The sequence below is a fragment of the Somniosus microcephalus genome, chromosome 21 (genome assembly GCF_052327205.1).
Source record: "Somniosus microcephalus isolate GS21.2 chromosome 21, FLI_Smic_1.0, whole genome shotgun sequence".
NCBI classification, from domain to species: domain Eukaryota; kingdom Metazoa; phylum Chordata; class Chondrichthyes; order Squaliformes; family Somniosidae; genus Somniosus; species Somniosus microcephalus.
In genome coordinates this window covers 30,444,557-30,457,433 of record NC_141007.1, presented here as the reverse complement: position 1 = coordinate 30,457,433, position 12,877 = coordinate 30,444,557, and the positions used below count along the sequence as shown (strand labels likewise).

At 43.0% G+C, this 12,877-nt stretch overlaps 1 protein-coding gene across 7 annotated transcripts in view; it reads left to right on the top strand.

Annotated features, from left to right (window-relative positions):
• The window catches only part of LOC147102682 (myocardin-like), a 291,661-nt gene that overhangs the window by 247,153 nt on the left and 31,631 nt on the right, over nt 1-12,877 (top strand). For 3 of the 7 annotated variants that reach the window (XM_085963399.1, XM_085963396.1, XM_085963395.1), the window contains exons 6-8: nt 2,072-2,247; nt 9,282-9,413; nt 9,660-9,692. In XM_085963399.1, coding sequence (XP_085819525.1) covers nt 2,072-2,247; nt 9,282-9,413; nt 9,660-9,692 — 341 coding nt within the window. The remainder of the gene's footprint in view (nt 1-2,071; nt 2,248-9,281; nt 9,414-9,659; nt 9,693-12,877) is intronic. The other 4 variants (XM_085963400.1, XM_085963401.1, XM_085963402.1 and 1 more) reach the window with 2 other exon arrangements.

Here is a 12,877-nt window from a genome sequence, read left to right as displayed (position 1 = left end):
CCACACACTGAATACACCGCGAGTCTCTGTGTATCAGAATAACCCACACACTGAATACACCGGGAGTCTCTGTGTATCAGAATAACCCACACACTGAATACACCGGGAGTCTCTGTGTATCAGAATAACCCACACACTGAATACACCGCGAGTCTCTGTCAGTATCAGAATAACCCACACACTGAATACACCGGGAGTCTCTATCAGTATCAGAATAACCCACACACTGAATACACCGCGAGTCTCTGTCAGTATCAGAATAACCCGCACACTGAATACACCGGGAGTCTCTATCAGTATCAGAATAACCCACACACTGAATACACCGCGAGTCTCTGTCAGTATCAGAATAACCCACACACTGAATACACCAGGAGTCTCTGTGTATCAGAATAACCCGCACACTGAATACACCAGGAGTCTCTATCAGTATCAGAATAACCCACACACTGAATACACCGGGAGTCTCTGTGTATCAGAATAACCCACACACTGAATACACCAGGAGTCTCTGTGTATCAGAATAACCCACACACTGAATACACCAGGAGTCTCTGTGTATCAGAATAACCCACACACTGAATACACTGGGAGTCTCTGTCAGTATCAGAATAACCCACACACTGAATACACCGGGAGTCTCTGTCAGTATCAGAATAACCCACACACTGAATACACTGGGAGTCTCTGTCAGTATCAGAATAACCCACACACTGAATACACTGGGAGTCAATTCAATTCAATTCAAATCGCTTTATTGGCATGATGAAAAGATACATCTTATGTTGCCAAAGCATCGAAAAACATTTATAGTTGAACACATAAACGCAGATCTATCCATACAGTGTATAAACAGATATATCCCTGAGTGTATAAATATACATTTGTATAATTTGTATATACTTTTCTTAGGTTTAATGGTTGACCCTCTGTTTATGGCAAGCTGTAACATAGTGTGCCGCTAAGGTTACACAATTTCTCTGTTCCCCTAGTAGGTATGGGAGTTTTTGGTCGTCGTTCAAATTTCTGAATTCAGGGCATATTTTTGTGAACTTTGGGTAGAATTTCTCCCTGATGCCCTGATATTTTCCACAAGCTGTGAGGAAGTGCATCTCTGTCTCCACCGCTCCCTGACTGCAGTGAGAGCATATCCTGTCCTCTCTTGGCAGCCGGGTCTGTCTGTGTCTGCCTTTTTCGATGGCCAAGCTATGTTCACGCACCGTGTTTGCGTGGGTTTTCTCCGGGTGCTCCGGTTTCCTCCCACAGTCCAAAGATGTGCAGGTTAGGTTGATTGGCTATGATAAATTGACCCTTAGTGTTAGGGGGATTAAATACGTGGGGTTACGGGGATAGGGTGGGATATGTGTTGGTGCAGACTCGATGGGCCGAAATGGCCTCTATCTGCACTGTGGGGTTTCTGTGATTCTGTGAAGTCTGTACCTTGTCAAGGTTTTTCTCAGTTTGCTATCCTTTACCATGGTCAGGTATTCAGCCATGTTGTATTGTCTCTGTCAGTATCAGAATAACCCGCACACTGAATACACTGGGAGTCTCTATTAGTATCAGAATAACCCACACACTGAATACACCGGGAGTCTCTGTCAGTATCAGAATAACCCACATAGTGAACCAGAAAATGAAAACTTCCTGTATGTTTAAAACAGATGCATGAAGGAGTGATTTTGAGGCAATAATTTAATCAAGTGGTTCCAATAAGATTATGATCTGCGACGTTAATGCCTTGACACTGTTTCTAGGTGTTCATTATTTTTTCTGTAATAATTGGAAAGCACGTATTAGAAGGGAACTGTTGTTTTAACAATTCTCTTGAGGCAACTATTTAGAATTAGCTTTTCAGTTTGATATTGCATTTGCCTTTAATGTCAATGCAATTCAGTAGCACATTTAATTCATATTTCAGGGTATCTCAATTATAATGGCCTCAGAAGCCATTGTTTGGATTATTAGAAACCTAAAGAAAATACGAGTGTCAAAAGCCAAACCTTTCCTGCTTATTCCTGACATTTGAGCAAACGAGTTGCTTACACTGTGGTTTTCCTTTTGTCGACAGTTGGCCAAGTTAATTTCCCTAAAGCCCCCGACACATTCTCCTTTGAGGAAGACAGCAGCAATGATGCTCTGTCACCAGAGCAACCCAGAAGTCAGGAATCCCAGGGATCAGAGAATTCGCCATCAGAACCAAAGTTCACAGAGTCGTCATCACCTCTAGCAACCACTACAATACAGGTAGGTTGCTGCTGCTTTACCTGAAGAGGTGGGCCGAGATATTTCTCTGTTGGCAGCAAATCCATCTGCTAATTGTTGAGTGCCTTTTGCAAAATTGGCAATTTAGCGCACATTTCATGTTGATGTGAAGGGGTTTTGGTTTTGCATTGTCACAAAATGGGCAGTGTAACTTGGGTGTGAAGTCGCTCAGATCGAATTTAAGCAATTAATGTATTGTAACCGCAACTACGGCGAAGCAAAGTTTAAAAGTTCTAACGGACTGCCTGAGCCAATTATCCCATTGGCTGTCTATTAACATCAGAAGTTAACCAACATTTGGATGCCTACGAACAGACCCTGTATATAAGCAGGCACACACGGTGCTCCAGTTTCCATGATCAGGAGGTGATGCGAAGCTGGCGCTTTAACTCGGGTCTTTTGAGCCTGTGTTGCCCTAAGCAAGTACCAGTTTGAGACCAGTACCTATAATATAGGGTGACCATATTTTCTAAACCGAATCCAGGGACACACGGTGTGAGCACAGCAAAGTAGCCTGGACGCGTTTCAAGAAAACCAGCATGATGACTTTGTTGCTTCTGCTAGTGGAATACGCATAGAGACAAGGCCATTTTCACTTTACACTGAATCTCGAATCTTGCATGTGTTCTGGCAATAGTGCTGTAACATCTATACTCGTTCTCGAATACCCTAACTTTTAATTTCTCAATTTTAAATCTGTTCCAAACAGACAGATGTTCCCTGCAAGGTGTGAAACACCCTCTGTCTCAGAAGGTTTCAAAAATCTCTTCCCAGTGGGAGAATTTAGGTCTTGCCTTATTCATTTTTTAAAAACACACGATGCACCATACTGATCTCTGAGGTAAAGTAAATCCACTCACCCACCAGCTCTCAACGCACCCTCTGCTTCCCCCACGCATTTTAAAGGTTCTGCCCTCTGGTCAGTCACTATTGGCTGAAACACAGGGTCAGGTGACTCAAATCACCCAGAGTGCAGTGCAGCCCGAGCTATCGATGGGGCCTTTCCTCTGCCGCGCTGCATTGTGGGAAGGCGAGGCCGCCATCGTCGCCTCCGTTCAACCGGCCCCTGGACTCCGTTCCTCAGCTCAAATCGGGTGCGAATGGGACAACGAGCTCCCTCTGGGGTTTCAGTACATTCGTGTTTAAAAACACAAAAGATTGAATATTTCCAGTTGATCCAAAAATAATGTTAAAATCCAACTCCTGCCAACCAGCAGACCAATGAGTTTCCTGAACCGGGGACTCTTCCGGGGACATATGGTCAGCCTACTGTAATATAACCGCACCTTTTAAAAAAAAAAAAACTCAGGTGATTAGTGGTGGTCTGGCCCCAGAAATGCACCCACTGCCAAATAGGAGAAAGTGGAGAGGCCTTCTGAATTGCCATGACACTGAGGATTGTATTTGTTTCGCATCTCATCCACTCATCTCAATGCTATTTAAACACACAGAGAGGAGTGCTGCCCTGAGGATGACGGGGCTCCAGGCACGCCCAGGAGAAATGGTCACTTCTTAAATAAATCAGTAATGCAATGTTGTTGAAGAAAAATAACAATGGGAAAAGGATTCCTAGATCATATTAAACGAAGCGGCATCACAGTCAATACCAGTGCCATTCGCAAATTCAGAAACAAACCTCAAAAAATTAGACAACATTCTTAGACTGTAGATTTGTTTTATGTTCCTCATTTGAATAGCTGTAAAGAAAGTTCATGCGCATTCCATGTTAAGGCTACAGGATTCATATTGAGTGGCTGGTTCAGAACCTGAAGGCGACACGTATTCTTTGAAAGGGGATTTTTTGCAGGTGACACTGCCCACAGCAGGTGCCATGTGAGCTTGTTCCCCGTAACTGTCTACATCCTGCATTCCCAGTCCTGCCTCGACCACTGGCAGAGAGGAGCTGTACATAATGGAGACACTTCCAGAGAGAGGGGCCCAAATTGACATGATCGGCTAATCCATGTTGGCATCATGTAGTTCCTGCCAGCCACCATGGGTACCAGGTCATGTGCCCTCCTTCTTGACTGTAGAGTGGTACATTTTGTAGCAATTCTTTATTAATAAAAATGTGCAACATCTTTCATAAGTTTATTAGATAATTGCTTGAGAATCCTGACACATCAGCTGGGGACATTATTTATAAATGTTGTACGTAAATGCATGTATTTTACACAAATATAGCTGATACATATGTAAAACAAATTATATTTGTGTATTGCCCAGAAACCTAGGCATTTCACAAGACATGTGTAAAATCTGTATCCAATGGATTTTGAGCTACAATCAACTCTGTGACATTGGCCGCGATTTCCCCTATCTCGGCGGGTCCGTGGCGGGCGACGCCGGTGGCGGCTCTCGGCCCCGCTCCTGGCTCCATCCCGGCCTCTGACATGACTTTCCCCTGATTGGGCTTGTGGAGGGAGTCACAGCACGCAGGAAGGTTCTCTTCCCTTCCAATGGGTGGAAGTGACCTCTCCTGGAGGCCAACGCAGCCTGGTTGCATATTGCACAGGAGGGCACAAGCAGGGATGTCGTCTGGAGGACCAGGCTGCAGTGGCGCAAACCTTTCAATGATCTCAGTAGATCACGAAACACGAAAGCCACTCTCAACCTCATCCTGCTGTGCCACTCATCATATCCCCATCGCTGCCTTCCCTACCCTACTCCTGCACATCCTTACTCACACCAACTTATCTTGCACCTCTCTAGCCACCCCTCACACTCACACTCATCCTACTGCAAGCATACCAACTAACAACACACAAGGGTAGGCACTTGTGTGTTTTAGCCAATATTCATGTGAAGTTTCTGTTAATGTGCTATCAAACATTGAAATCTTTATTTTCAACACTTTGCGTTCTTGGACAGATTTGTGTGCACTTTTGGAAGTGGCTTAGTGAGTTGCAGTGAATCTGGCCATGGTGAGGCCATCCCTGGCAGCAATGTGGTCGGGTGCTGATGCCCTGTGTCCTGTGCAGCATCAGGTGATTGCGGAGAAGGTTGGTCTGGTTGTTGGTGCTGCTGATGTGCCTGGTGATGCTGGTGTTGGGGCTGATCGTGGTCAGATTCTGAGGACCAAGGTGACATAGTATAAAGTGCACCCATGCTGATGGAATAGATGGCAGGTAAAGTAGAGATGACAGAAGCGATCTGTCAATGGTGGGAGAGGTAATGAGGTCAGACTGGATGGAGACTTGTGTAAAGACTTGCAGCATGGTGAATCTGTAGTGGAAATGTAGTATAGAGATGCTAGTGCTTAAGGGAAGACATCTGAATCCGCTGGGAGCTTTGAGTTGACATTTGAAGCTGTCAGCTCATCAGCTGATTGAATGGCCACTGACCTCCCACCTCAGCTTCACTGACGAGGTCTAGGCACAGCAGGAAACCCATGGGAGACCTGTGAAAGTTTAAAAAGCTGGGGAAAGAAGCATTGTTAAGTGGCTGTAAACAAGCCACTAATAATTTGAATTGGGTCCCCCGCCGCTGCCTGTCTGGTCTGCTCAGCACTGGCAGACCCGACATCAGGAAATACAGGTGTGCGCATTTTGACAGCTGGTACCCGACCCACTGTCAATCATTTTAAACTTCACAGCTGACCCGCCACCAATCAGGCCTGCTGAGTGCCGGCAAAATCGCAGCCATTTTTTCCACATTCTTTATGTTTGGTAATTTAACATTATGCCCCAGGTGGGAGCAATGATCATTACGGTGTCCTGTGTTGTTTCTTGAATGATTGTTGAACTGGAAGTGGCGGTTTCTTGGCTCCAGCTCTGGCTCCTCATACCGATATCTGGTGTACTTGGCAGTGGGCATGATGATTTTCCAGGCACAATTGTCAATGTGCCAACAATTGTATTTTGTGGCATGAGACTAATAAACTATTATTGGTTTCACGTGTCAGAACATTTAAGTAAAGCCATCTGATCTGCTAGATATCTCCATGTAGCTGAAAAGTCCAATTACATGTGCTAAGTTTGGCAAATGGAAGACAATTTTCTAAATATTTGCAAGGTCAAAAGATCATCTGTAGCTCACAGTTTGGTTGCAAATGTTTTCAGCTGGAAGTGACTGTCAAACTGTCATGATGTGTAATTGCCAGGGATTTATAACACACTGCAGTTGCATGGTCAGAAGCCTTAGAAATGAATCACTGGACAGCTTATCAATGTCCCCATTTTCCAGGCCTTTGCTGCCTGGATCTCTCAAGAGATGTTGCGTCTCAATCCTTCTGACAGCATAAGCTTATCATAATAATGCTGCAGAGGAAACTTGTTTTTATTTTAAGTTTGTGTGCAGGGGCTACTTGTTTAGAAGCCCACTGGTCTGTCTGGGGGGCTCGGAAGGAGGTTTTCAAAAGGTATGCTTGCTAAAGTCTTCAACAGTCAGCCAGTGTTGATGTCTCTGATGGTGTCCCCTGCTTCTCACCTTCTCAAACCCCCCTCTGCATGTTGAGTTGGGCAAAAAGGGGTGTGGAAGAATGAATGCCAGAAAGGAATGAACAGGTCGAAAAAGAAATAGACAGTAAATGAGAATAAAGGCGGCAATAATAAAATGAGCTGGAAGAAAAGCAGAACTGTTTTCATGCCTGTATTACAAGTTTGTTGAAAACGATACACCTTTCACATTGGCATCATTAGGTGTGTTACTGATGATGCTCAGCTCAGGATTTGTAAAATCCTCCAAATGGCCTTTAATAGAGCTGCACTATACAACTAAAGCTTTGAAAAAAAATAAGAGCAAGCCTTTCAGCTGCAGATAGTTTGCCAATATGAATTTTTCGTGTGTGTGTGCGTGTGTGCGTGCGTGCGTGCACCCAGGATTTAAGATCCACCTGACTCCCATGCCTACAATATAAGAATCCCAATTTAAATCCAAAATGTGCAAAGTTGCTATTTTTGTGTTGCTTTGCATTTCCTTCCAGTTTATTTTGCTATTACTGCCTTTATTTAAATGTATTATTTATCTTTAGACTGTTCATCCTTTCTGACATTCACTCTTCCACACAACCCCTTTGCACACCGAAACCTACAGAACAAGAGGAAAAGAAGGACAATTGAATAGCAATGTGTTAGAATAGCAATTTGTTTTTAAAAGTATGTAGCTTTCTAAACTTTGTAAATGTTTATTTGCATATTTGTTACATGCCTCTTTAATAACTATTACACGTTTAATTGCACAGTTAGAGATGCTGTCTTAATTTATCAGAGGTCAGTTGCCAGCTCAGTCAGGAGAATTGAAATTTTGAAAACTTAAATATGGCACTTGGATACCACCTGTACCTTTCAAATTGCATTATTAGTGATAGAAATATTTAGAAAAGCTAACTGGATCTTTCAATGGATTTTAGGCTTAGTTGTGTAAATTACACTTCCTTTAAGTATTTTACGTGAGTGTAACAAAGGCAAGAAGTAGTTTGAGATTAGGAAATATTTGATGTAATCTGTATGTAGATATCTAAACATTATATTCAGAATGAACAAGGTTTTAAAATTCTCAGCCCAACTTAAAGCGACACTATCTCTGTTCGAAGGCCCTTTACAGATTTGATTGTTCTTTAACAGTTTACTCCTAATCATTGTACATTGTGTTTGTATATGTAGCAATTTATTTATTGATGTTATCAGTTCCAAAATCAACCCCAATATAAAGTTAAAGCAATTGATTAATTGGCCTTGAATTTATCAAATTTGTCTGGTGTTTAATTAGGAATATTGCAGTTATAACTATGTCTAAACCATAAGTCAAGGTGTTTCTATTAATGTCATGGAATGCTGTTGAAAATGCTTTTTAAAAATTGTTCAATATCTTTTCATTTTTGTTGGCACAAGATAGCTAAGGGCTGGATCTAAATTTGTGAGGGTAAAATAATGTAAGGTAGAAAAGGATTCAACACCAAAACATCATAATTTGCCTTAGACTGTAATGTCATCCAGGGCTCAGAGGTAGCACTTTTGCCTCTGAGTCAGAAGGCTGTGGGTTCAAGGCCCACTCCAGGGACTTAACCTAAGTTGATATTTCAGTGCAGTACTGAGGGAGTGCAGCACAGTTGGAGGTCCTGTCTTTTGGCTGAGGCATTTAACTGAGCTCCTGTCTACCCTCTCAAGTGGATGTAAAAGATCCCACAACACTGCTTGATGAGCAGGTGGCGTTCTCCCAGTGTCCTGGCCAATATTTATCTCTTAACCAATACCATTAAAACAGATTATCTGGTCATTTATCTCACTGTTGTTTGTGAACAAATTGGCTGCCACATTGCTTTATAGTACAGCAGTGCTTGGACTTTAATGGTACTTTGTAAAGTCCTTTGGGACATCATGCAGTCATGTAAGATGCTATATCAATGCAGATTTGGGTCTTGGGGTTCTTCATTCGAAACTCTATTGAGATTTGAGCTCTGCCCTCCTCACCAGGCAGCCTGTGAGAATACCTTGCAACAGCAGGAATGCTTTATCTTGTGGGCCAAGAGAAAAATTGAACAAGAGGCCTAGTCCCATCCTTACCAAGCATGTCTTTTAGCAGCACGTTTGGTGCACAGTTGTTGCTGGCTATGAAGACGTTGTGGGATTGACTATACTGACTCAGGAAAGACCAGGTAAAGGAGAAGAGGCAGCAGAGATGGATAAAAAGATTTTTTTTTAAAGCTCCATTGTTAAATAGTGAATTCAATATTAATGTAGTCTGACTCTTCAAAGTGTTTTAGACATGGTTGTACTAAATAAAAATATTGGCAGGTTTACACCTCTGTGTATTAGTAGGTACAAATGTATCAAGCTGTTACTAAGATATCCAACAGAACTCACACATCTAACTTGATCCATCAGAACACTTGTCTAAAAAGGTGCGTTGTCATAAGCTGTTGAGCCTGTGGCCTGCTCACCGCAATTATTCCTAGTGGTGAAGGGTTATATGGAGGTGAACAGCCAGCAAGGAGAGTGGAGTCCAATATGAAAATGGAGGAATAATATTGAAGCAAGCAGCCAAACTAACTTTTTCCATTATTTTTTTTGTTACAGTACCTTCCTCACCTCTCCCAGCAGTGTGACCTCAACAGGCCTGCACCTAATAACCAAATCAGCCACCTAGGAAGCCAAAACCAGCTGAATGGCCAGATTACCACGCCAATACCAGTGCCAGCGATAGTTAAAGTAAGCCTGAATTGCTTTCTAATTAGACTGATCATCAGACCACAACAGTGAGAGCTATTGAACATTTTTTAATGAGACACTGCAATAGGAAATTGAAAGCAAAATGTTGTTGTAATAAATTAATTGAAGGAAAAATGTATATTAGTTCATAAAAGACTCTTGTTTTCTCAGTAAGGTGTTAAAGAAGACATTTTCAATTTTTAGCAACAGGATAATTGTGAAGATTTTTTTTCCCCTTCTCTTCAGGTGACGGTTAAAATCATTAAGGGGAGAAATTGGGTAAGTAGTGCCACTTGTTAGCGCCTAAAGAGGCAGGCAGTGGCTGTAGCGCCACTGGCTGCGCCTCTCGCGATATTCAGGAGGGGCGCTAATGGTGGCGTTAGCCTGTTGCGCTGCGTCGCCACCGACGACGTCATCGGTGTGCGCAGCGCCCCATTCGTGCCCCGTTCGTGATATTTGGTAGCGAACGCCGCAGTTGCGCCGTTCGCTACCTGCGCCCGGTTCACGGGGCCTTACGGTGCCGGCAGCGGCGCAAGTTAAGGTGGAGGTGCGGGGCGGCTGCTTTTTGGGCGGCCGCCTGCCAGCACCTCCGTCCCCGGCCTCCTAACCACCACCCCCCCCCCCCCCCCCCCCGCGGCATTGCCGGCTGTTTCCCGAGAGCCCGGCACTTCTCCTTGGTGCCGGGCTCATTTGCTGGCACTCGCGAGCGGGATCGCGCTGTTGCAGGCACCTCCCCCTTAACAGTGGGAGGAAGGCCTGCAGTACCGCAGCGTGCCGTCGTTGCGCTGCGATAATCAGTTTCAGCGCCCTAAGAGGGACGCGGAACGCCTCGAGCCTCGCCCCGTGTCCCTCGAGGGGCACTGAAACTGAATTTCTGGCGATCGGTATTACTCCAATCGCTGCGCTAAATCCTGCGCTCAGGCGACTTTTGCGCCACTTTGGCGCCCCAACCCAATTTCTAGGCCTAAAAGTTTTAACAGTTTTTGCCATCTATTTCTGTTGCCAAAGGATCTGCTGTGGTTTACATGGCTGCAGGTGTTTGACCTTTCAAATTCAGTCTTTTGGTTTCTTGAGCATTTTGGAGATGGTCAAAGAATGACTCCCCTTTAAAATCAGACCCATGTTTTTGTGCAATTTATACCAGTTATACAGCCAGCTTCCACACTGACAGGAAGCCAGTATTGGTCAGTATCATCTGCTGCTGAAACCCTCATCCCTGCCTTTGCTACCTCCAGACTTAGTCCAATGCTGTCCTGGCCGACCTCCCAACTTCCACCCTACATAAACTTGAGTTCATCCATTCTGCATCACTTCCTGTTTTCCAAGAATCTTTACTAGATAGGTTTTGCCCATTATTGGGACTTTATTAGAATGCTGTAGTTAACAATCCAAAACATTGCATGGCAGAAAAATCTGAAACAATCTATTTAATTAAACTGGCAAGAAGAGGTAGTGAAAGGGGTACAGGGTTTAGAAGGGAATAGAGTTTATACAATGTGTGCAGGACTCCTTTCTTACTCGATATGTAAAAAGCCAAACAAGAAAGAGGGAGCACTGCTGGATCTAATAATGGGAAATGAACCAGAACAGGTGAGAGAAGTAAGCGTTGAGGCACATCTAGGCAATCGCAATCATAACATACAGGAAACTTTCGTTTAACCGGAGGTTAAAAGTCCGGAAAGCTCTATCTACCGGCAAAATTCAGGAGCCGTTTTCTATACGTTTTTTTTATTTCTCGTTGCTTTTTTTTTCCCCAGTCAGGCTCTGCAAGGTCTGTAGCTAAGCAACAGCTTCAGCTAGAGACGCTTGCAGCTGCAGCCGACTGTTTTGAACAGGGTTTGTTGATTCACATGGAGCTGAAAATCTCTATGTTTCAACATTAGAGCTGGTTTATACGGCAGTTTTGATCTAATGGCACCAGCTCGGTCCCGTCAGTGCCGGATACCAGAAAGTTTCCTGTAATAAGGTTTAAGATAAAGATCGAGAGGACATAGGTAAGACAAAGACCAAAGTAATAAATTGGGGAAAAAAGCTGATTTTAAGGAGATGAGAATGGAACTAGGGATAGTAAACATAGAAACATAGATTATAGGAGCAGGAGTAGGCCATTCGGCCCCTCGAGCCTGCTCTGCCATTTAATGAGATCATGGCTGATCATCCAAATTCAGTACCCTGTCCCTGATTTCTCCCCATATCCCTTGATCCCTTTTAGCCTTAAGAAATATATCTAATTCCTTCTTGAATATATTTAATGAATTGGCCTCCACTGCCTTCTGTGGTAGAGAATTCCACAGGTTCACCACTCTCTGGGTGAAGAAATTCCTCCTCATCTCAGTCCTAAATGGCTTACCCCTTATCCTTAGACTGTGACCCCTGGTTCTGGACTCCCCCGCCATCGGGAACATCCTTCCTGCATCTAGTCTGTCTGGTCTTGTTAGAATTTTATAAGTTTCAGTAAGATCCCCTCTCATTCTTTTAAACTCTAGCGAATATAAGGCCAATTGACCCAATAAACTGGAAACATTTACTGAAAAAGAACAGCAGTGGGAAACATTTAAAACAGTGATCAATCGAATCCAGGAGAAATATATCCCAAGGAAAAGCAAGAAAAAACTAGCCAGTAATTACACACCATGGATGAATAAAGAAATAAGGGCAAAATTGAAACTAAGGAAAAAGGCATACACATATGGACAAAAAAGGAGAGGATGACAGAAGGGAATATAAAAAGATTAGGAAAGAAGTAAAAAAAAAATTCTGAAAGCAAAGAGAAACTATTAAATTAAATTATCAAGGAATATAAAAAGAATAGTAAAGTATTCTACAGACACATAAATAACAAAAGAAAATTCATGATAGGGATAGGGCCATAATGACAGCAAAATGGCAGAAATATTAAATAATTACTTTGCCTCAGTATTTAACAGGGAGACTAACATGGTGGACATGACATTAGAAGAAGAAATCAAAAAAGATATAAAGGCATTTCAGAAAGGGGGAGATAATTGATAAACTAAGTGAGGGTAAAACTCCTGATCCGCGCAGATTTAAAGAAATTAGTGAAGAGATAGCAGAGACACTATTGCATATATAGAACAATTCATTAGAAAGGGGAATAGTGCCAGAGGACTGGCAGACAGCTGATGTGATTGCTATATTTAAAAAGGGCGATAGAATAAGCCCAGGGAACTACAGACCAATTAGTTCAACGTCGGTGGTAGGAAAGATAATGGAAGGCTTACACAAAGATGTAATTTAAAAAAATCTAGAAACTAAAAATATCATAAAGAGCAGTCAGCACGGATTTCAAAAGAGAAGGTCATGCTTGACCAACTTAATTGAATTCTTTGAAGAAGTAACAGAAAAGGTAGATAAGGGTATTTTAATAGATATAATATTTTTGGATTTTCAAAAGGCCTTCGATAAGGTGCCACATAGTAGACTCATGACTAAAGTCAGAACAT